The 26,046-nt window shown below is 40.3% G+C and overlaps 1 protein-coding gene across 1 annotated transcript in view; it reads right to left on the reverse strand.

Moving 5' to 3' along the window:
* GLP1R (glucagon like peptide 1 receptor) overlaps window positions 1-26,046 on the reverse strand; it is a 107,666-nt gene that overhangs the window by 15,931 nt on the left and 65,689 nt on the right. The window contains exons 5-8 of the mRNA XM_079969296.1: window positions 24,122-24,228; window positions 22,690-22,843; window positions 20,570-20,729; window positions 6,978-7,038 (exon numbers count right to left, since the gene is read on the reverse strand). Coding sequence (XP_079825422.1) covers window positions 6,978-7,038; window positions 20,570-20,729; window positions 22,690-22,843; window positions 24,122-24,228 — 482 coding nt within the window. The remainder of the gene's footprint in view (window positions 1-6,977; window positions 7,039-20,569; window positions 20,730-22,689; window positions 22,844-24,121; window positions 24,229-26,046) is intronic.

Below are 26,046 nucleotides of genomic sequence, written 5' to 3' on the forward strand. Positions count from 1 at the left end.
AAATTTATTTTTAAATATCAGTTTTTTCCTAGATAACGTTCAATTACGTTTTAGCCACTGGCCACATTCACCTGTATAGACCATGGACTACCATGAACAAGCTGAGGGCTAGTGCACACTGCAGAACTGCTCTCCTTTTGCTCTTTCCTATGCCGAGCTGAGAGCAACAAAATATGATGTTAATCCAAGCTTTTTTCTTGGCTTACCATTCAGGGTTTGTTTGGGAGAAATGAACCACAACTGCTCCTTTGGAGAACATGGTAAACCAAGGTTGTTGCCCACCACTCAAGAAAGGCAGCATCAAAACAGGAGCAATTTATTCACCTGCATTAGCGTGGTACTAGTTCACAGCAAGCCATGGTTTATGGGTTTCTATAATGTGTAAACATGGCTACTAAAGCATAGGAAAAGTGTGTTTATGATATTATTACCAGTAGTTCTCTGAGGAAGGACCTGATCGCAGGAAAGTCACTTCAAGGATACATGTGACTAAGGAACAGCTTTATGGCATATTATTTGGTCCGACTTAAGAATTATTGCTGGATAATAAGTGTGCTGGGGAAAAGGTTTGCTTTCCTCTGAATAGCGTTAGAACAAATTTAAATGTTTTCTAGTATAATGATATAGGTTGAGTAATGGTGCTGGGCATTAAATTCTGTTAGACTTCCTTGTGCATTAATTGGCTTCTTACAGCACACCACAGCTTTAACTGCTTTTAAATGTATACCAATGTGCAATCAAAACATCATTACAGTAAAATTAAAATGCCAGAAAAACAAAAAGTGGTAGGAAAATGTAAGTAACTTATCTGCACACACTGCCTAGTTCCTTTGTACATTCCCAAGCCTATGTTATTAAATCCCAAAGCTTAATGCAATCATCAGCATCCATTATAAATGCTTCAGTAAGATCTAAATCTAAGTTGAGGAGTCAAAGACAGCAGAGCACAGTTACCACTTCTCAGAGTAGTATTTAGAATTTCACTATATCACATTCACTCTGGGAAAGACTCATATGTTCAAGGATGCCAACTCTGTTGTTGTTGTTGTTGTTGTTGTTGTTGTTGTTGTTGTTGTTGTTAGCAGCTGCCCATCTGACTGGGTTGTTCCAGGAACTCTGGGCAGCTTCCAACAAAATATTGAAACACAGAAAACCTCAAACGTTAAAAACCTCCCTGTATAGGGCTGCCTTCAGGTGTCTTCTTTATTTATATCTTTGTTTGTCAGAGAGGCCAGATTCTCATTGAGGTGGTAAGCTTTTGTCTGGGCTGTACCACTTCCCTGCAGGTAACAACTAAATCTTATTCCATTCAGAAAATTTCCTCTTCGTGGAAAACATCAGGGAAACGGGTTCTTAGCTTAGTTATGTTTTCTATGTACAGGGAATTTCCTATATAGAGGAACATTCAGTTATGCAAAATTTCCACTTGCAGCCTGAAAGGAGACCCTGCAGACACAGGTTTACCATATAAGTGGAGTCTTTATTGAAGATCAAATTACATTTCTGTACATGCCATGGGGTATACCTTAAGTGTGTGTGTGTGCTGGGAAATATTTGGGATCAAATACACTCATCCATCTTTTCTAATCCTCAAGTGCTGCAAATCCACAGCAGATCAGAGTGAAAATAAGAGGCTGAACAAGAGCAACTAAGTCTGCAATTCCTAAATTCCACACTGGACTCTGCCATCATTCTGAGGACTGCTCACTGTTCAGCACAAGCAGTGCAAACATTCCTGGGCCAGATGGTCCTTAGCAAGCAGAATTAAATATATTTCATAACTGCATGCATGAGTAAACAAGGGCTTAAGAATGAAATTGCTACACCAGAATTTGGTGGTTTATGATGTTATACCAGTACTGCAGAAAGCTAAGACAGTACGCACATTCTGAATTGGGTATCTTACATGTGGCCCCCAACCACTGCATGGAAATGTAGTCTCCCTTTTTTTGTTTTTTTTTTAAATTCAGGCTATTCTATCCCAAAATAGATCATCATAATGGTTCAATGTGATCAGTCTTTACCACAGTACCTAAGCAGCAGCCAAAGGGCACCATACAACAGAAATAAGTTTTGCAAGACTGACTAACAACTGAGGCAAGTGAGCAGCCAACATATTACCACAAGGAGGCAAAAAACAAACACACAAACAAAAAACACTGGGCACCTGCCAAAGTAATAAGTGAGCAGAAGTGGGAAAGGAGAGGGTTCATTTCCAATTTTATTTACATTTGGCCTTGCTTGGTAAACAAGACTCATCCACTGAATTGCAACTAAATAAAAATTCCACCCTTTCTAACAACCTGTTTTATAAAAGCTAACTTGTACCATTTATGTAAAAGAGCTGCCCACTTATGATGGGGTTCTCTGTTTTTACTGTTTAAAATTATTGATTTTCAGTACCGTATACACTTAGAACTGTCAGTTGCTTTGAACCACTATGGTCTGGACATTATTCATTTCTTAATATCCCTCCTAAGCAAGGAGTTATTCCAGTCACAAATGCAATTTACAATCTGCTGCACATCTACTGTAGCATCACAGAGACAAAGGGTAAGTGTTGAGCCTAAGGCACAGAAACCTTGCACTTTATAGAGAAGAAAAGGCACAAGGTTAGCTATTATACCATTTTAGAAATATTTATACAAGTTTTAGTTTACCCAAATTGCCCATTAGGGCCTGCTGAATGCATCAGACAGTGGGTTTTGTTTAATAGAAATCATAAGCCAGCTTTGAGTAATACAAAAAGCAAGCAATTCAACATGAACATTTCCTGACACATTTTTACATTGCGAAAAAAACTACTGAGTTTGCAGCATGCTTAGTAGCAGGGATTGGAAGGTGTCTGGTTTTTTAAGGTACTGTATACTGATCATCAGGGACGCGGGTGGCGCTGTGGGTAAAACCTCAGTGCCTAGGACTTGCCGATCGTCAGGTCGGCGGTTCGAATCCCCGCCGCGGGGTGCGCTCCCGTTGCTTGGTCCCAGCGCCTGCCAACCTAGCAGTTCGAAAGCACCCCTGGGTGCATGTAGATAAATAGGGACTGCTTACTAGCGGGAAGGTAAATGGCGTTTCCGAGTGCTGCGCTGGCTCGCCAGATGCAGCTTGTCACGCTAGCCACGTGACCCGGAAGTGTCTCCGGACAGCGCTGGCCCCCGGCCTCTTAAGTGAGATGGGCGCACAACCCTAGAGTCGGACACGACTGGCCCATACGGGTAGGGGTACCTTTACCTTTACCTTACCTATACTGATCATCAGAACAAAAATGGTCCTAGTCAAGGTCTTACTTAGTTTGATCTGGCTTTAGACTAGAACTTCAGAAAATGCTAGGAATATTTTTGACGGGCAATTTGACACACACAAAAGTGTTACTTATGAGCCAGGTGTACAATTCACATCCATAAGAACTCTCTCAAAGTAATTAACATCTTGTCTGGTGTGCTTTAAAAGTGGGGGAGTAGGCTGAGAAGAAGGGTACACTCTGTGTTAGTTGAACATACTCTCCCTCAGATGGCATGGCACCCAGCACGGCTGGTAGCGTGACTGTCACACAAACATCCAGTCTATTTATACATTCATTTTTCTGAAATTAATGCGTTCAGAGTGGGTTCAAAACAGATACAACGTTAACAGGTTCATTACAAAAATGAATTATGTAATCAAAACAATTTTAATAGTCAGTACAATTTTCAATGCCTAATACTTCATTATACGTACACTCCACAATGACAGCACATTATTTTAAGGGGGGGACACAATCAGTGCAACACTGGAGCTGGTTCTTAAGAGTCATTTCACACTTTTGCATGCACAGGAGCTTGCAGTACCAAACACCGTGGAGATATAATTCCTCAAATACTTAGGACTGCATGCTGGAAAGCCAGGACTGGTCCTTAGCATGTGCGCTGCCCGCTATGCTCATACACTTTACGCCAACTCTTTACAGGTTAATGTGCAAAGTGTCTGTGCCAAACTGTGAACTAGTTATACATAACTAGTACCCAGGGCATGAACTTGTGCTCTTGTAGCTAAAGAGAAAATAATAACCAGCATAAGACATACATGGCTGCTTCAAGTTGTCATGCCTCACCCACCCTGTGCTCAAAACTCTATGGGGACTTTTGACCTTTGAGTCTAGGAATAAGAGTTGGAGGAGTTGCTAGTTATTACTGCCATTAGTTTAGGGGTTACACTACATTAATTGTCCTGTTGGTAAGGTCTATAAAAGGTAAAGGACCCCTGACAGTTAAGTCCATTCGTGAACGACTCTGGGGTTGCGGCGCTCATCTCGCTTTACTGGCTGAGGGAGCCGACGTTTGTCCGCAGAGTTTTTCCGGGTCATGTGGATAGCATGACTAAGCTGCTTCTGGTGAAACCAGAGCTGCGCACGGAAACGCCGTTTACCTTCCCACCGGAGCGGTACCTATTTATCTACTTGCACTTTTTGGCGTGCTTTCAAACTGCTAGGTTGGTAGGAGCAGGGACTGAGCAATGGGAACTCACCACATTGCGGGGATTCGAACCGCCAACCTTCTGATCAGCAAGCCCAGTGGTTTAACCCACAGCACCACCTGCCTCCCTTTGGTTTATGCCCACTTAATTTTCTTTGATACGTCTTTAAAGAATTGCTGTTATTATTGTATTTAAGCTATGTATCATTATTATGCTTAGACTGTTGTTTTTTTAAGCACAGCTCTGCAGAAAATGTGGTATGTAAATGCACTGTGAATAAGCGGCAGGCAGCCATGAAAGGGTGATTGTGGCAGGGGATTATGGGAGGAAGTAGCCTGGATCAGCACGCTACCAACCATTCCAAGACTGGGGCTGCTCCTTGTGCCAGTACAACATTTTGTACCCAAGTCATGAGCATTAATACATGGCTCCATTTAACAAACTACCCCGGAGGGCAATGTCCCTGCCCTATGACTAGGTAGGTTAGATGAAAGGGTTGTAAGCAGCTCAGCAGCATGTCAGGTGTATGCGACAACTGGGGAATGCAGTGTATGTATTAAGATGCATAGCATAAAGAACCATTACTTCCCCCCACATTTATGAACCCTGAGCACAAGAGGGAAAGAAACAGAACTGAGGAGGAAGAGGAAATAATGATGGAAGGACAAATAGCACCAAAGGGGAGCACTTAGTAGCTAATTCACCCACCCACTGAATAAATTCTCCTAAAACAGAACTGGGAGCCCAAAGCATTGGAACACCACCACCAATTACAGAAGAGAGAAAGTAGTAGATTTTTTTAAAAAAATGTTATTTTCACAGGTTCAGGCTTTTTCTTGGCACTCTAGAAGAACGTGTCGGGAAGTGGGCATCATGGTGGCAAGCTCTGCCCCCGCCCATGTCACTTCTAGGTAGGCATGTTGCAGGTGTGCAAACAACCACAACCACTTTTATGTTGGTTGGCACAGCCTTCCACTCTTAGCATTCACTGAGTGCGGCTGTGACATTTGAAAGAGGATTACAAGTAGTAATACCTGCTGCATTTGTTGTTCCAGCATGATTAGTGGGCTGCTGGTGCTGAATGAGAATATCACCTCACTATCACAAACAGTGTGATTGCCACTGTGGCAGGAAAAATCAGGCCAGGCTGCCCTACTGCAATCCCTGTTGCCCAGCTGCATGTGTCTGATGAAGAGGTTTATGAAGGCATGCATAACCTGATGAGGAACTGAATGCTAAATTATGTTTTTTGAAGCTATGTTATTTTCACTCAAATTTGAACAGTAAAAGGTAAAAGAACAAGAAGTACATGGTAATGTCTTTTTATTGCTTTTGTGTGATATAGTTTGATGTAACAAGAGGCCACCCACACAGAAAATAGGGGTGTGTATTTATAAACAAGTCTGAATAACTCAAGTAAAGGCAAATAGGAAATCAGACACATATTGAGAATAACATATTTTCATCAGAGGAATGTTGTTTAGAGACATAACACACACAGTTGGAATTTTTTGCCAGCCTCTGGACAGAATATATTACTGGCAGTATCACTGAACATAAGATAGTAAGTAGAGCCCTGCTGGATCAGACGAATAGAACTATCTAGCCCAGTTTCCTATTTCCCACAGTGGCCAGAAAGCTGCTTATGGGAAAACTGTATAGGCAGGACAGCTGGTATTCAGAAGCAAGCTGCCTCTAATCTTGGAGGCAGTATAATAATAATAATAATATAATAATACATTTTTATTTATACCCCGCCCTCCCCAGCCAGAGCCTGGCTCAGGGCGGCTAACACCAGTAAAATTATAATTAAAAAAAATGGATCATTTTCAAGCATCAGAAGGAAAACACTTTTGTATATGGGCATCATAACCAGCAGCCACTGGTAAAGTCTTATTCTGTATTAGAGTAATCTAAGCAAGTAGGCATCACCACATCTTGTGACAAAAGTGTTTTCCTTCTGGTGCCTGAAAATGATCCATTGGAAATATAAGATCCCCAGCTCATGTAACCTTGAGTAAAAACACAACCTTTTCCCTCAACAGCCACACCGTTATAGGACACACACTTTCCCCATCGTGGAGATTAACTTCAGAATCAAGATTGGTTAACAGATTATGCTTGTCCATAACGGCCACTACTGGAAACTGAAGTTTCAAGACATTCTGACCAGTGTGGTGAGTTATTAGGGGCAGCGAGAGGAAGGGGCCAGGATATAGAATAGAATACCTTTCCAAAGACACACGTATTTAATGATGCTGAAAATGGTTGGCCAGCAAAAGCTTGTGCTTATTTATTTTTGCCAAAATGTCATCAGAACTCTTCTTTTTTCTTAATGAGATGCTTCTCTAGCATAAAACATGATCTGCTCTAGCCAGGCTGCAACATGAGCAAATGGATAAGATGTCAGTCAATGGAACAGCCACTGCCAAAGCAATCAAGCCAAAGGAAAATGGGCACCTCTCCCACCCCACAGCAAACACAACCCTCAAAAGCGATCAGCTATGAATCAGAACTGAACCAACCCCACATCTTCATAAAGGTACTTGACAATTCCCCAGGGGATAACAAACAGCATTGGCACACCTGGAAAAAAGAGGGAACAAGATATGCACAGAAAATGAGAAACAAGAAAAAGGAAACAGGAAGGCGACACAAAGTTTTTTATATAACGCAGAACAACTTTAGTCAAGAAGAGGTTGCAGACAGTAAGTTGAGCCCATTATACTTAAATGAATTAAACACAAACACCCTTTCCTGAAGAAGTTTTCACATTACAAAATCCATAAGGTGGAAGTACTGAATTTAATCTGAAATTTATTCAATAGAACTATGGAATGCCAATGCTAATATTAATACATCGTGGCAGTTTCATTAGATAGCCTGAAGCCCAGATAAATGGCACAGACTGCTAGAAGCTATCTTCACTTCTGGAGTCATTTTTTTTTTTTTTTAATTAAAACAAGAACAGTAGTAGATTGGACAAGATGATGAGGGCCAGTGAGACCAGTGAAGTGCCATCCTTGAAGTTGTTCAACAGACACCCAACATCTGTTTACCAAGACAGATGAGGAAGAACAGCCCAGCTGCAATATTGAAGATACTCATTGGGTGTCCCACCACAGATCATTTCCAAACCCAGGTGTTTCCTTTAATCTAATGAAACCTATTTAATTACTTTGAATGTTTAATTTCTTGCAAAGCGAAGAAGGTAAATTGTATTAATAAAAGCCTCAAACCGTAACACTGGTTAGATGAGATATGAATGCTCGAAGAAAACAGGCTCTATTTCTTTAGAGCAAACAAATAGCTGAGTGGAGCAATAGCCCCTGTGATTTGCAGAGGGCCTGGATGCCTCAGAAAGACCGTCATATTTTATTGGGTTACCTGGTTTTTGAAACAAGCGATGTATTTTAATACGTACAAACCAGACAAAAACAGTTGCTGCTGCTAAATTTGAACGATTCTGTTCTTGTCAGTAATTTAAAACACAACCCTGAGATCTGAAAGCAATTTGCATACCTATGAGCTGACAGCCTGTGCTTTGCACTGATATACTGTACACAAAGTTACCAACATCTAATTAGAAGTTATAAATCTGGTCAGGTGTATGCACGCATGTTTTACTGCCAGTACTGGGCAATAAATCCCTTGGGTATATAAAGGTAGAAAGGATGAGACAAGGTGGTCAGGTTGCGCACTGCAGGTCAGATACAGGGATGTGCTTGCTAACTGGGTGGCTATTTGCTACCAAACTGCCATGTTTGCCATAGCCAGAACTCAGGTGCCTAGCAGTTTTGAAGCGAAGCACTGAAAAACAAAGCAGTGATTTCTATATACTCAGGAGACTCCCTAGGTGCATCCAAGTATATCCACCTGCAAGTTAAAAGCAAGAAGTACAATTGTACCTACCTGAATCATAGTTTTCCATCCCCAATGAAAGAATAGCAGAGAAAAAAATGAGTGTTTTGAATTCTACACTCCTCTGTCCATATAGCTAAAAAATGCTCAGGTTCAAGGATGGCAGCTCTAAGCCTGAGACCTCTAGCACTACATGCAGTTGCCTCATGGTAAGCTATAGACTATTCATCCAGCTATCCTTCTTGTGAGATGAAGCTTTTGGGGGATCAGTGTCCCAATAATGGAATCCCTTCTCCTCTCAGGTACAGCTGGCACCAAATCTATTGAGTTTTCAGTGCCAGCTAAAGACACTCTTATTCATCTAGGCCTTTACAGAAGTCTGCTGAATTGCTTATCTCATTGATTTATGTACGTTGTTTGGGCATCCTGTTTTAATATGTATTTAGTATTGATTTTAATGTAACCTGCTCTGGCAGTGCCTTGAAAATGAAGTGCAGGTAAGAGATATTATAAATAAACAACATATAACATAAGTCCAGTATTATCTACTCTGGCTGGCAGTAGTACCACACGGAAAAATATGAAGGGAAAAAAAATAATTATAAAGATGTGCCCTCTTCCATCTTTTTTATCTAACCCCCCCTCCCCACCTGCATCAGGAGCAACAAGAAGAATAACAACAACAACAGAACAAGCAGCTTCCTTCTCCCGGTTAGCTAAAGACCCAAACGTGTGCTCCTCAGAAGGGTTTGTTTCACTTACAATTATGCAAAAGATATCATATGCTTCCACCGCTCTCTTATGCAAAGAAAACTTAAACCTGTAAAATTATTCCTGGAACTTTTCACAGCTTAGAAATGGGGTAAGTGAAATACTATCCCCGCAAAGAGATGGCAGCTGCATATTCCCAATGCAACTAGAATCTTCTTCATTCAGGACTAAGTTTTTCATAGTATTAAAATGTGGTGCAGGCTCCCCAACAGGAGAACAGGTATGTTTTGTTTTCCCAAACTCCTGCTTCACAATCCAAAATCGACTGCCTCAGGCCGTTTAATCCTTCTAAAACTAATTATACGCAATATGTTCTCAGTGCAATTTGTATTGGCACTTGTGATTTATAGCAAAGTCAAAAAAGTTGTTACCGCTCATGTAATTTGATTTTAAAACTCCCTAAGGCTTCCCTGAAAATAGATTTTGCAGTCAGATTGTCTTGTCTTAGTCTTCGGTTACTGCCTGCTTCAGCCTAGATTGAGCCCTCTGACTGACCTTTGGAAGTTAATGCATATTGAAACTACCACTACTTAATCAGCCATTAAGCAGAATCCAGCATCTCCTGCTACTGCCACCTAGATTCAACAGGAAAAGGTAGTTTTTACATCTTAAATAGGATGGCGTGCACAAGACAGCTCTACAGCAATACCTTCACTATGTCTATTTAGAGTCTGAGAGTAGCTGCTACCATTCTCCTGCCAGCCTGAAATAAAGCACTCCAAAGGATAGTTTGCAATGAATTCTGCTGTTAAAGCAGCTGCTAATTTGCACAGCTGCAGTTACAGCTTTAAATTAGTTCTGTTTGAACTAATTATATTATAGAAGGGCAAGAAGTCAACTTAGTGAAGAGAGATATAAAAAGAACTGAAATAGTCCGTTTTCTGTATCAAATTTCCAAAAGAAAGCCTTTCAGAAGCCATTTCTCAGAAGAATGCCAGAGATAGGACCACTACTTTAGGAAATGAACACCTGCTTGCTTTGTGTGCACTGATGTTAATTTTTCTGTTTTAATTAGATAATAGTGAAACTTATGGCCGGGCCCTCTTTCCCGCGTATGGAGCCAGCTCCAACCATGTTGATATCCTTAAATTAACGGATATCCTGTTAAACTTCATGGAGGAGTCCAATGCAGCTACCCAATCTATCCTGACGGAATTAACGGAAGTCAGGCAGACTGCGATTCAGAACCGCCTTGCTTTGGACTACGTTCTTGCCTCGACAGGAGGCGTTTGTGCCCTTGTCGGAACCAAGTGCTGCACCCACGTGTCCGATCAAACCCTTAATATTACTGGACACCTTAACAACATCCATAAACTAACGGACGAGCTTAAAGACATACAACATGAGGGGTTATCAGATACCCAGTTGTGGAGCTGGCTGCCGGGGTCTGGTTGGATAAAGCAGCTCTTAGGGAACGGACTTCTGATCCTGATCACTGTCGCCATCTGCATTGCTGTTTTCTGCTGCGCGATCCACTGTTTTCCGATGTGCTGTCAAACTTGCGGCTTCTGCCTCCCGATTCTTCGCCCGCGACCAACTACCACCTACAGACCGCCAGCATCAGGAACCCAGGCGACCCCCATCAAAATGGGACCCTTGAAGAACTTCCAAAATCTGGATTCTAGGTATGACATGTCAGACTTTTATTGATTGTGCGGAGAGAAGGATTGCGCGGTTTTCCTACCTTCGCAATCTTATCTCCGAAGGGGGGAACTGTCGCCGGAAAACACCCCCCCTCCATTGACACGTGTACCGCACAAGCACCACACTCACACATACACGCATCCCCCCTCCCTAATCCTAGAGATGTCCCTTTAGAGGGCCATCTCTTGAAAGCCTTCTGTAAATAAGGAAGCGCTAGTCTGACAGCTTTTCGCCATAGCGCTCCGCTTCGCCCTATCTTTATTGTGAGTAGACCGGCCGCCTGAACTCTAGGTCAAACGGCAGCCGCCTCAGCCAATCAACATTGTCGAACAGCGCCCCTTGCGGCGGCCACGCTGGTACTGCAGGCTGCAAGCGTCTGTTCCCTCACCTTTTGACAGCTCTCAATACAATGTTTCCGAGTTCAATTGACCGTGACTGATTTAATCAAAATGTAGCAAGTTGCTTCCGAAAGGCGAAAGTACTTTGAACTTCAAGGACCATATTCTTTATAAATTCACCAAAAATCAGCCGTACATCGGATTTTCATCGGACCACTTTTATTTGACTACATATTACAAGGACTATCAAAGGGGGGCGACCTGATACAGGGCAACCATAATCCTTTGACCGAACGGTCACGTACTCTGCGGCCCTTCCCAGCGGACGTGACAACCTTGATGGCCATCGTGATGGGCTCAGACAGAAGGCCATCAGGGACACAATAACCTGCATATTTTAGTGTATTCCGCACGGACTCTTACAAAGGGCTCTGACCGGATTCCCCTCAGGGGGCAGGAAACTTTGCCCTTCTCTTTTGTTCTTAAAAATGACTCATGTGGGGAGGGGAGAGGAGGCTCCGGCCAGGTGTCAGGACACTCGGATTACCTGTGTAGCCCCTACTCGACTCCTCCTAATTTTAATGTAATCATGATGTAGATATGATGTAATTCTGGGGGTGTAGCTTGGGGGATTAGCAACTAATAAAAGTTAGGGTCTTCCTTTGTTCGGGGCTTCCATCTTGCTTCACCTCGTGGGCGGTGGGAGTCCTGTCGCGACAGTCTTTTCTTAAATAAAGACCGAGCCTACTGGCTGCTGTTTTGCTCTGTATTGCTCTGGTTGGTGTCTTCATTTGTCCAAGAGAGCCCTCAGACTTTCCTGTAACAGTTTTCAGACTTTCCTGTAACATGTGAAAGCTCAGATATGACATGGAAATCAACACTGAGAGAAATGTTGGGGAAATGGAATAAACCACCCTGTGAATGCAGCCTGGCAGTGTTTTAATCAATCTGTGGAATACATAATGCTAACTTCTACCCTTGTAGTGATGTATGGAAGTGAGAGCTGGACCATAAAGAAGGCTGATCGCCGAAGAATTGATGCTTTTGAATTATGGTGCTGGAGGAGACTCTTGAGAGTCCCATGGACTGCAAGAAGATCAAATGCATCCATTCTTAATTAGCCCTAAGTGCTCACTGGAAGGACAGATAGTGAAGCTGAGGCTCCAATACTTTGGCCACTTCATGAGAAGAAAAGACTCCCTGGAAAAGACCCTGATGTTGGGAAAGATTGAGGGCACAAGGAGAAGGGGATGACAGAGGACGAGATGGCTGGACAGTGTTCTCGAAGCTACAAACATGAGTCTGACCAAACTGCAGCAGGCAATGGAAGACAGAAGTGCCTGGCGTGCTCTGGTCCATGGGGTCACGAAGAGTTGGACACGACTAAACAATTAAACAACAACAACAACTTCTCCCTCTATTCATATAGGAGAAAGCCAAAGGCAATGAAAACTGGAGCCACAACTGAAGAAAGAATGATTCTTTAGTAGGAAACATAGTAGACTCAAATCCTTTCCAAAACACGGTTTACTTGCTAACATCTGACATCAGATGGAAAAATACTATTCTCCAGTAGCCCTTGTAAAAAGGGATAATTCAAAAAGCAGCAACACATATAAGAAAACTTGGTTCCCTACTAAAGAACTGGTAACTAGTGAAGAACAGTGTAGTATGTCCTAATAAAGATGTTAATATTCTATTTGACAAGTTTCTTATAAGAAGAATAGAGTGATAATAGACTAATAGAAAGAGCCCATCTCCCATAATTCCTCTCCTATGACACAAGGCCCTCTTGGCTCCTTCCTAGTCAGATTCTATTGTGGTTGCCAACATGCTATAATAGCTCCTTGTCACCAGTAAGGGACAACAGAGAGAATAAATTTACCTCAAAGAGGGGAAGGGATCTTAATTTTCTCATCCTTTCATTTCATTTCCCCTTTTTGAATGGCATGTTCCTTTCTGCCTCTTTAGTTGGATGTAAAAAATGCTACAGAAGGTACTCAATTTTTAAAAAACCTTTCCCCCACATAGTCCAAAGCTCACCAACATTTGCTCTTGTAACACCAAACAATCGTTTAGCATTGCATCTAAACTAGCTCACTTAAATTACATATATCTTATAACTAACTGCCTGATGTGGTGTTAATTTTGATTTTTATAATTCTGTTAGTTAAAACAACTGGGATCAGATTCACAATTACAAAGAGATCTCTGATACATTATAAAAACTGTAATTAATGAAATCAATACAATGAAGTGGATGGGCAGAATTGTGCTACAGTTGATGTTTCTATTCTAGAATTTACCTACAAGTTAAAGCTAGGGAACAGTGAAAAGGTTTTGGATTTCGTATGGCACGAAAAGCAACCAAGGAAAACAAAAACTATTCTTATCAGATTCTCTAAAGCAGGAGGGTTTACGTTTCCCTGACACTGTAATATTCCCTTATATTATTTTGCCTGCCAAATACATTTTTTTAAACAATGAGATTCTGGAAGAGATCATATATATTGGAGAAATTGAGAAGTTTATTTCAAAACATATATTCTGAGACAATATGGACCAATGCAATAAATTCAGCATTAAGGTTGAAAATAGTATTGTGACTGAAAGCTTTCCAAGGGTCTGAAAAAAGTGGAAATTAAAACAATTAGGTCCAAACACAGCTGTGTTGTCAGGAGTTATGTTTATGAAAGATCTTAAACAGACAATTTAATTGGAAATGTTGACAGATCAAAAAAGAGTAGTTCCAATAATCCATATTGATTTGTTGAAAGGTGATAAATTTAGACAATTTAACAATGGATAAGTATACTCAGAGAATAACCAGGCAGCTGGTGGCTGTCACAGGCTGGAAAAAACTGTCTGCATTGTTAAAAGTACACTTGGAAACACAAAATGAATCACAGAGAGACCAAAGGGAGAGTTTAGCAAATAATAATAATAATAATAATAATAATAAATTTTATTTATATCCCGCCCTCCCCAGCCGAAGCTGGGCTCAGGGCGGCTAACAACAATCAAAATAATCCAACGATTCTAAAAACATTTCATTATAAAAATTAATTAAAAACAGTGTTAAAATTGAAGGGAGAAAACTGCAGCCCCTTTAATGGATAAAAATCTCTGCTTGTATACCCCTATCTTAGAAGCACACATACGATAGATTTCCATAATCATAGTAGTATTTTCAACCTTGCTACTAATTCCTAACATTATGTTTGCCTATTTCATTGCAGTGCAGACACACACTGTGCTAATGGTTCAATGAGGTTTCTACAATAGCCATGGTGCCTTTTTCTAAGTAGTTTCAGGCATTCAGAACACATCAGTGTATGTGTGGCATTGAACACATTTGCTTTAATGTGTATTAATTTGCACTTATTAACACCAAGTTTCATCTACTGCTCTGTTGCCTGGTGAGAGAGATTCCTTGAGAACTCTTTGCAGATGAACTGTTCTATGTTGTGCTACAGTAAAGCATCATCTGGTTCTCCAAGTCAGGTTTCATTCTGTATGCAGATAAGCCATAGTCTGTCTTTCTTTGCCTACAGATGGGCCTTAAAGTGATGCTAGAAAACTCACTAACTGCTGGAATCCGAGCCTAGTCAGAGGAATGTGCCACTCTCCAGGCACCGGCTGAATTCCTCGCTGACCTCCCCCTGCGACTCCCGGCAGGAAAACAGGCGAGGTCTGTAATCGGCGATCCTTCCCAGACGTGAGAAGAACACACCACTCCTTCACTCTCCTCCCTGCTATCCCCAGGGAGGGGAAAGAGACAGACAGAAGTGTATTTACATGCTTTTATTTCTGTCTTTTGCAGCAGTACAGAGAAACATGTCTGCACTCTCTTTACATCAACAGCAGAGAGAATATAACTCCACCCATGTACTTCCAGTACAGGTCAGATGACACACTGAGCTAACATCCGGTGCTCAGTACGGTGAATGGACTGCCCCTTTCTTCCCATGGTAACAGTCACAAACATCAACATCCTGTGTGGCTTTCCAGCCACCTGCAGCTGACGAAGCTGCTGCTCGCTGCTGCATTGCTCCTTTTTGGTAACACTAACCCTCTAGCTTTGTGAATGGAAACACGTACTCTAACAATCCAGAAGTGATGTAAAGAATTTTGAAGTATGTTTTTCTTAAAACCCACAGACTTTTAATTTATGCTGAAAGCAAAAAAAAACTCAAATCCAAACTGGCATTTATGCAACATAGCCCAGTAAATATGTACATAAAAGCTAATGCCCATCCACCAACTGTTTATTAACATTTAGCTGAAGTATCTTTAAAAACAGTTTGCTGTTTAGCAGTCCAGGTTTTCACAGGCACTAGAAAAAGGACAGTCACTGAGTATACCTTTTCTTTCCTTGTGGGAAACTATTTCAAATGTGTTTTGAATCAAAATTAAATTGTAGTCTCTGTTCTGGGCTTAAGACTCCTCTTTTCATCTCATTTCTTTAGACTTCATAGTTGTGGAATACTCACCACTAGTACTTTACAGGAGAACACTGGGAATAGTGCTCTGTTACATTTACCTCCATAGCTACAGAAGGACAGAGCGTGTGTGTACTCTAGGAAAATATTAATGAAGATGTCTCAGTTAAGTAGCCCTAAACAAAGTTATTATTCAGAAATATGCTATTTCACCAATTTTCCTTAATAGGTCCAAAGGTAGAATCCTAACCTCAAGATGCCAAAAAATCCAAATTCACCATAAGCAAAATTACAGAATGCTATTTGAACTAATAAAAATTAAATCTGATTACATATAGAACTCCAGAACTTTACCTAACATTAGCTGAAATGCTAATTATTTTGAAACCATGATTTATGTTCAAGATATTTCCTGGTCAAGCCTTACTGAATGGAATCCCTGAGTATAGATGTGTAAGAGTTTGTGTTGTATACCACCCTAAGCTCTATGGGTATAGAGCAGTATACAAATTTAATAAAGAACAATAACAGTTACACCATAATAGATTGCCCATGTAACTTTATCCAGCAATTTTCTCAACTGATTTGTCATTTGTTCATGCAATAATTCTGGAAGTTACCTGTATGACCCAGTCAGGAATATGTCAATGACTGCCCATGCAGAAGCATTCTATTTAAACTACAGAATAGGGCAATAAGAGGGAATAAGAGGGAAAGCATGGAGCACTTGGGTAATAATGAACACTGAGAAAGTGTCTCTAAGAGGCATAAGAAAAATATTTCATTCAATTCCATCCTACTATCCTTTGCATAACCTGGAAGTCGCCTCTATTTAAGAATCTGAGAAATAATGGAAGGTTAAGACAACACAATTTCCTACCACTCTTATCCCTAAAATTTAATAGGATGGCACATCAGTGCTCTGCATTATCAGGAGAGTGAACAAAAGTGCACAACTTAAGCACAAAGTTATGATTACAAGCCATAATGATTAGGCAATGAACAATAAAACCTTTCGAAGTGACGTATGGATTGCTGCTTGTTTAAGCAATTCATTCAGAAAGTAATTTGCATTAGTTAACAAGCTAGGGGAGATAACAGAAAGGGAGACCTAGGACATAATAAATTACTCAGGTAGTTCTGATTAGCACCAGTAGTCGTGTAAGCCAAACCAGAAGAAATCCATCAACACTGTAGAGGAGCTGCACTTCTAAGATCAACCTGCTGGCTATTGTGCAAGGTCTTCCCCACTGGGGTAGTTGCCATAGCAGCAAAAAAGACTGTCACTTTTCATTTTCCCACATACAAAACTCATTCACAAGAATATCTAAAAAAACACAAAGTAAACATCTTGCTCTTCACCTGGTTATAACTGCCCAAGCATGTTCTTTATCTAGTCACTCACTAAAAACTGAGGGAAGACATGAAGGTGTAAAAAAAAATATCTGATTTTCTATATTAAAAACTAGCCAAGAGTCACTTTTCACACTATAGCACATTAAGTACTCATTATAGTTTTTGTCTATACCTGCTTGTACAATGCAATGTGTGATGCAACTAAACACATCTTAGTATCTATACACACAGTGCATAAATGTGCTGCAAGACACATTTACCTCCATAGCTACAGAAGGACAGAGCGTGTGTGTACTCTGTGCTCTCATATGGATTAAATGCATGTATCCATGTTCTGGAACACAAGCCAGTATTACTAAATCTGCAATGTGTGAATAAGCCTCATGACACATTCAGGGCATGCCTTCAAAGCTGTCTTATACCACTTTAACAACCATAGCTTGCCCCAAACAATCCTAGGACTGTAGTCCATAAGGGTGCTGAGAATTCTTTTGGGGATGCCATGAGTTTAAAAGCGATATAAGAGTGATTTAAATGTATGGTGTTGAGGTGAGTGTAAGTTTGATCTGGGAGTCAGTGCTAGAACTAAAGAAGAGGAACAAAATGTACTGTTTCCTTGAACCAAGTCACAATTCCTTAATCCCACTGCAGCAAACCTCCACATCTACAAAATAAGTAGAGATAAGAAAGATGCAATTTTTTTAAAATAGCCAATGAAGTTCAGCTATTAGATTCAGGGAAAGAGAGAGAAATTTTTGTATATGGATGTTTTAAGATGGTCTATATCTGTAATATATCTAATAAAGGTCTGGAGAAAGAAAACATTTTTATAGCACTATCATAGTAAGAAAAATTCACAAGAACTCTACTGCTGAACAGAAAAATAAGTAACTGGGCATGATTCAACGTCCCATGAAGACAAGGATAATTTCACATTCTCTCTTTTAAACCCATACACAGACCTCCATTTTAATGTGCTGTTCTCAGCTCTCAGAGGAGAACTAGACTGCATTTGCTCAGAGTGCATATTGGATCCCTTCCCACATTGCAACCATTGTCTTCAAGTATTGCAAAGTTGAGCCTGCAATCAGAAATATTTCAGGCAGCAAGACAGACAGAGCTCTGCTGTATTCCTCATAATAGATTTTTAGGTCTGTCTAGGTTTGGACAGACTATTAATTCCCCCCATTTCCATTTATTTAGATAAATGTCTAAAGTCAGACAATTTTTTTTATAAAGGGTAAAACATTTTGTCAGCTCTCTGCTTTGTAGGATTTTAAATAATTGTACAATTTGTAGGTTGTAAAGTGCCATTAGAACACCCCCGGCAGAATTGCTTTAGACATTTCTATCTATCTGAGCTCTTTATTATTTATATTTATTTATTGGCTTCAACAGAGCACAATATTTTCATCATCAATATATCACTGTGCATTTGGTAGAGCTAGGTGAATAATTTACAACTGATCATTTGTATGAATTTTGAATTTTGCCAGTAAGTTCATTTGCCAGAGTGTTCAGACCACAAGGTGAACCAGCAGAAGGGCAAAAACTTGCCAAAGCAATTTAGACATTAAAAATGCAACATATCTGTGAAATACAATTTCAGTGGTATTGGACACCATGTAGGTTAAGCTGTATTAATCTGCTGTTGTTGTTGCTATGTTCAGCCTGGTACAGAGTAGACAGGGGAGATGTGGCAATCATCCTCAAATATATAAAGGGCTGTCACATGGAAGATGGAGAAAGCTGGTTTTCTCCTGTTCTGGTGGCTAGGACCTGAACCAATGGATTCAAGTTACAATAAAGGAGATTCCAACTAAACACCAGGAAGAACTTTCTGACAGTAAGAGCTGTTTGACAGTGGACCAGACTCCCACAAGAGGTGGTGGATTCTCCTTCCTTGGAGGTTTTTAAGCAGAGGTTGGATGGCTATATGTCATTTACAGGTATGTTCTAGGTGAGATTCCTGCTTTGCAGAGGATTGGACTAGATGACCCTCAGGGTCCCTTCCAACTCACAATTCTATGAAATACATTTATTGAAAAGTGGGCATTACTCATTCTGAAATAGCAAGTTTCAGGAGGCTCTGCTTATGTATGTTGTCTTGCATGCTGGTAAACTGATTTGTGTTTTTTGTTTTGTATACACTGTGTGTGTTGCAAAATATCTAAACATCATGAAACACACAGTTGGATAAACCAAAGAACTTTAACAACACCCCCTATTTATACTTTCAAAACCAAATCAAATGAGAACACAAAGAAAAGGGTGCTCTGTAATAAAAGCACTTATAACGGCAAAGTCTAAAATGCAATCTAACCTTCTAAGTCTCCAGCCTTCCAAAGCATTCTAAAAAAGGACAATAGTAAATATAAACATTTCCTCCACTATAATAGGGTCGCCATATTTTGAAGAGCAAAAAAAAGAGGACGCTATGACGGCCATTCAAAGCAAATAAATACAATTTGTCTCAAATTTTACCCCTGAAAAAGAGGATGTGTCCTGGAAAAAGAGGACACATGACAACCCTATGTGGTTTATTGTGCAACATAATCTTCAATGTGTATTGATTATTTCATACATATGATTCAGTCAAAATACATTTAAAACATTTAAGGACGGTAGCCATGCAGAAAATTGGTGTCACAGTATAAACTAGAATCAACATGGTATAAGCTAGAATGATACGAATAAGAAAAAATAGCAGACACTGTCCCTACTTTTCCTAATTCAATCTAGTAGCAAGCAATCAGATGCTTTATGAAATTATTGATCAGGTTCAGGATGGGGGGGGGGGGGAGAGATATGAAAGAAGCACAGGAAGTCCTGTTTTTTAAGCACTGGCTTCTGTTTCCAGAGCTCTTAGCAAACATTGCTGGCACAACCACAAATGCTAGGAACATTAAAATAAAGCAGCAAGATCATTACCAAAGTTTTGCATTTGCGACTGAGCTCTGTGCTAAGCATCACTATTATAATAATCACATTTCAAGAATTCCAAAGGCTAATGGATAATTTATCACAGAGACTTCATAATAGTTTGACAAGCAGATATTAAGAATGTGCCTGATATAAGTGATACATTTCTTGCCTGGCCAGTCACAATTTTGCAATGTATATAACTACCAGGCAGATAGCCTTTTCATGGCAAAAGCCACTTGAACTACAATTGGTTGGCAAAATCATAGTGCGGTTAATAGAGATTTGGTTTGCTGGTCTTCATACACTCTCTTGGAAATGAGTATTGTGAAATGCTCAGCTGAGCACTCTCTTCCACAAAGAATCATATTATTTTCTCTTTGAAAGTAAAGGCATAGCTAGAGCATGCCACATACTCTACAAGAAAGGCTATTGTTGTGGTCCACTTAAGAGCAGCTTCATCCCTGCCCCTTTGCATGCTTCTTAAAAGAAGACCATCCTCACCCCTGATGGGTGGTAGACTAGCAAGCCCAAGCCTATCAGAAGAAGATCCTAACACAATTATAAAAATGATGGCTATGTTGTTGCCTTAAAGATGCATCTGAGTTTAGCAGCAAAAAGAGAAAAGAAAGTAGCTCAAATGGTTAGTACTTCTTTTACTGCAAAAGACAATGCTACCCCTGCTCCTGCTTCAATTCCATTTATCCTAGAGCACTCAAGCAGAGAAATGCACTTTTTTATTAAAAACGGTGGTGGGTGGGGAGGGAGGAGCGACTCACTTACCCCAGCCAACAAAAAGGTAGAGCCGAAAGATTCTCTGCTCAGAAAAAACAGATAGTGCTAGCAGCGTATACAAGTACATTCCCTCCACCAACAGCCAATAGTAGTTGGCAATCACACAATACTGCATCATCACAAAGACCAAGCGACAACTAAGTGACTCCTGAAACAGAAGAACAGAGAAATTAGCAAATATAGGATGCATTGTGAAAGGCAAGGAAGCAAAAGCAGGAGTGCATGTGACACGACAGATACCGGATTCCCCCAGCCAGTACTTGGCTAGAAATGGCATTTTTAAAAAAACTTCTGAGAGTGTCAATTGTATTTTGAACAAAAGAGAACAAATTCAACAGGAGCATAGCTTTTCCACTACATCCCCCAAGTATGTGTGTACATATACCTATGTATCCGTCTATGAAAAGCTTATTCAGAGGGTCAGAGGTCCCTGTTAAACATGGCAGGATGGGCTGGTGAGGAAGTCATCTAAAATTAGACAGAGGCACCTTGTTCAAGTGGAGGCCACCTGTATAAGAGACCTCTGCTCAATTTTGACAATTTCCTCTTTTCTCATTGCATGCCCCATCCCACACTATCCAAGAGAGTCTCTCCAACTCTTCAGAGAGGCTTTCAGGGAGTGCAAGAGGCCGGCAAGTCCCCTTTGGCAACCTTCCTACTGTTTGAGTCTCTCAGGATCCAAGCCATTTCTCACAGCTACCAATCAGTGTAAAAGCAGGGAAGGTCAGTCCTCAAAAAATCAGGGAACAGAGACGACGGAATTCCCATTTTTTTGGGTGACACAGTTCAAATATTTTTTTTTAAATAATATTTATTAGCAGTTTAAAAATTACAAAAGAAAAGAAAAAGAATTAAACAAGACAATACAATACAATACAAAGACAAAAACAAAAACACCACACAACCCAAACCCTAAAACATTAAATCAACCAAACAAAACAAAAACAATCAAAAACACATCCATTAATTTCGATATCATAACTTTCGTTCACTTGTTTCAGCGACCTCCTCACATCTCCCTTTTTGTGTTCCACTTCAATTAACTGTTTCAGCAATTCCTTTCCATCTTCCTCTGTTTTCTGTCCTGTAATTTATCTTAACATATTCTAACCTTGTTTTTTCCCTTTAATACATTTACAATCTGTCTGTACCTAATTCCTTATAACATTTCTGCTAAAGCCATATAACTTCATTCCATCATTTTTCTAACATCAATTAATTTTACAATATTTCTGTAAGTAATCTTTAAACTTTTTCCAATCTTCTTCCACCGACTCTTCTCCCTGGTCTCGGATTCTGCCAGTCATTTCCGCCAGTTCCATATAGTCCATCAACTTCATCTGCCATTCTTCCCGGGTGGGTAAATCTTGTGTCTTCCAATACTTCGCGATGAGTATTCTTGCTGCTGTTGTTGCATACATAAAGAAAGTTCTATTGTTCTTTGGCACCAATTGGCCGACCATGCCCAGGAGAAAGGCCTCTGGTTTCTTCAGAAAGGTATATTTAAATACCTTTTTCATTTCATTATAAATTATCTCCCAGAATGTCTTAATCCTTGGGCATGTCCACCAAAGGTGAAAAAATGTACCTTCAGACACAGTTCAAATATCAAACCAAAGTGGAATTGTTTACCAAGTATAATAATGGGACAGGGCAGAACTGTTCAGGAATCGCAGACCTTCTGCTTTGGGAAAACTCTGGTATCTTTCCCAACGTAGTCTTTGGTTTTTTGAGGTAATATTTCTAGATGTTTGTTGGGATACTGGAATAGTAGCTAAAGAGACATAGTTCAACACACTTGTCAGAAAAAGAATTGGTTGCTTCCTTCTCATCTCAGGGAAAGAAAATGACAAATAAAATGGAGCAAAGAGGAAAAGTTTTAAACAACAAGAGCACCAAGGGAGACTTCAACTGTATCAGAAAAATCATTCACAACTGAAATTGTGACAGTTGGAAGACTAGCACTGAGAGCAAACCTCTAGAAGCGTGCAAATCTAACAAGACATCCCAGGGCACCTTTCCCTTCAAATGAAGATGGAAAGTTAAACACAAATATATTGAGTCACAGGATCAATGATACTAAAGGTGTTTTGGTCTCATCTCCCTACCTGATAAGAGAATAAACTCTCCCACTGCTGTTCACGAGGGGCTGTCCTATACATCCAAGTTATCACGGAGTCTTTAATGAAGATGGATATAGCACGGAGGATAAATGAGGTAAAAAGGTTCAAGTGAATGTAGTTCCTGGTGCAGTGCAGATGCCTGAAAAATAATCATGATGTTTAAGTTACTCAAACGTGTAGGCTGTAACAACTGTCGAACAGGGCAACAAGGGGACTCCGCTCAAAACTGAAGTGGGCAAATGAGTCACTTGGCATATAATTCAGGAAGAGCTGCAGGGATTTCTTCTTATGTTGAAGGCAAAGGAAAACTTATAATGCTTTCACCCCGAAACACATTTAGACTAAAAAGATGTGTAGAAGTAGAGAACTATTTTGAATTTTTACTAAAGTGGTCACAGCAGAGGGATTTAAAGAACAGAGTTTTTTATACATCTTCAAATCTCTTTAGATAAAGAAATGCATTTTGTGAGGCAAGCCTTAGCTTTCTGTGTACTGGGAAAATCTGCAGGGGGCTGTGGCAGAAGCATCGGCTACCATCAAGAGAAGTTCTGATATTTACTACCTATTGTTTGAAAAGCAAGATAAGCCTCTATACCGATATGCCACTTAAGAACTATATGGACTGTTGTGGGAGCATGATTTCCCCTCTAGGCTCACAATAAGTAACAATGAACATTCATTATGAATCTCAGTCATGCTCTAGGAGAACAGAAATCACAACCTGTCAAAAAGAAAAAAGTTCAACTCAGTTGCTAGAACACAGTATCAATGTAACAGCAATCCTTTATTCAAGAATCTCAAACATTTCTTCTCCCTTGCCTTTCTGCCACCTAATAACAAACCCCATCTGAAAAGATATGTGCAGTAGAGCAAGGCAGTTTTGTCCCTCCATCGAAATAAAAATGCTCTGTCTATGATACAAAGCAAAATGTTCCTCCACAATAGTTCAGCCATATCTGAGTTAATAGTAATTTCAGAGTTTACATCTGTTACTATAGCATCAAACTAATACCTCTTCAGGGGAGGGGGCAGGAGAGTTTATGTCTCTCTATTAAGCACAAATATCAGCTGCTTCCGATGTGCAGCACACCAAGAACAAGTGATAGCCCAGTATGGTTCTGACTGATGAAGGCAAAATATTATCACTATTGGTTATAACACAGTGAACTTGGGCACTCTATTCTTGCACTGCAGTTTCCCCACTATATGTATGTAATAGTTTACAACAAACTCTTTAAACTCTTCCACCGTTTATGTGAAGCTCACCTTCATGCTGCCTTTGACTTCCCATTTTATTGCATTTAAAGGTTTGAGGTTTTTGAAATTTTGCAACAGGCACCATTAGTGCATACAAGTACTAGTCAAATGCTATTTACAATTTGGAGTTCATGCCTCTTTGTAGGCATAACAAGGTTACCTGAACCCCAGGAGGATGCCAGTGGCTATGACAAGGGCCGAGAAGGAAAGAGCATATCCAGTGGTGTAGATGGCAGAAAGGAATAGCATGTGGCCTTCTGGTGAGTCCTAAAAGAAGATAACATAAGAACGCAATGGAAGGATATAGTTATTGGACCCAGCTTCCTCAAAAGCCTCTAAGATGAGCAGATGGTCAACTCAAGGCATAGCTGAGTAGATAAACAGAACTGCAAAGCCAACAATCTTATACAAAACATAGGCAAGTAGTACAGATCACAAACATCAAGTCCAATATATCAGGAATCCCAAAACCATGTGTTCTTTTTTTGTTCAGGACAATGTGCCCTGAGAGCATAACTTATCCTGAAAGCTTAAAAACTCATTACATGAAAATAATAAAATGAAACTCAAACCCAAATATGGAAGTCTGTTATTGAGCCTAATTTGTCCCTTATATTTTGTATCTTGATACTGGAGTGGTGTTTTGTCCCCTGTAGAGAGTGCTGCCTCCTCTCACACAGGAAAGGGGAAATTCTCCAGGACTACGTGAGCTGGCGGTATATGAGATATGCCACCCAAATGTCTTGTGAGTGATTTGGATTGTGTGGAAGGGTATTGCTGTTTTTAAAGGGAAGACTGGTTTGGAAAATGAAAGAAGAATTTGGAACAGAAGGGAGAGCATTAACTACATGTGTCAGCCAATTAATTAATAAATTTAATTAATAACCAATGCATGGAGTTAGTTTGAAATTGCAAAGGGCACAAACTTAAGACAGGAGCAGCAGAACTATAGGTGAAATTCATAAGTCACTGGCAGAACTACCATTTATTTTAATGAGCTCTGCCTGGACCAATTGTTAGTCTGTGACCATTCCTCTGAGCTTCAATCTTTCCAGTTGGATTTCATGCTCAAGGACAGCTACAGCCAAGCCACATGATGACCTTCACCCTACCCAAATCTAAAGGTTGTTCTGAGTTCTATTTTTATCTATGGCTCTAAACAGTGTGAGAATAAGTTGGTGGGGTTGTCGAAAATTGAAAATAAAAATCAGTATTTACATTTCAGGACACAAGACAGTATTCGGGGTTTCTAAATCATTACCCCCCAAAGCACTCTATTTTATGGAAATGAGACAGGTGCCAAACGACCAAGCACTGTCGTTAAGCATCTGTCTTGTTGGCAGCTTTCTACACAAGTGTGAAATAATCTTTTAAACAGCCAATGGAGACAAAAAATGTCCCTGCATGTGGTTTGTAATACAGCAATTCAGCTTCTCCGAACATCATCTTCAGCTATGTCACAGGCATTCAAAAGAATGAGAAAATAGATGGGGAAGCAAGCTTGGGGATTTCCTGCATTTTAATTAACCTCACTTCAAACTTGCAGAATTTCTCTCCTGCCCTGTTCTCTATTTGTATTCTTCCCACTTCTGCTGAATAATCGTAACATGGCAATGTAGACCGCGGTCGGTAACATGTGACCCTTAGTCAAATTTCATGCTGGCTGGAAGAGCCCAGAGGGAGAGGTGGACAGGAAGGTAGTGGGGGGGGGGGAGAGAATGGGAGTTTAAACATTTGGAGAACTGGAGGGAGGAGGAGGGACAAAAGCCCTTCAGACCTGCAGTAGAAATGGCTTATCTCTCCCCCAGCAGCCCAATGCATGGGGAGAAAGAGAGAAGTGAATGTCAGAAAGAAAGAAAAGTGACCCTTATAATGTTTGTTTCTGGCCTCCAGCAGATTATCCCTGAGAGCATGCAGCTCACCCCTACAGTAAACAATTTTAGCCAAAAGCTGATGTAGCATGATGTCTAAAATGAGCTTGGAAATCACCACTGCCAATCTCACTTTTGTCGTGGAGGATCACAAGGTGGTTCTAAGCAACCCTCCATCTCTTAACCTCAGCCCAATATAACCTTCCCTCCAGAG

This window comes from Podarcis cretensis (assembly GCF_951804945.1).
Source record: "Podarcis cretensis genome assembly, chromosome: 3".
Lineage (NCBI taxonomy): Eukaryota > Metazoa > Chordata > Lepidosauria > Squamata > Lacertidae > Podarcis > Podarcis cretensis.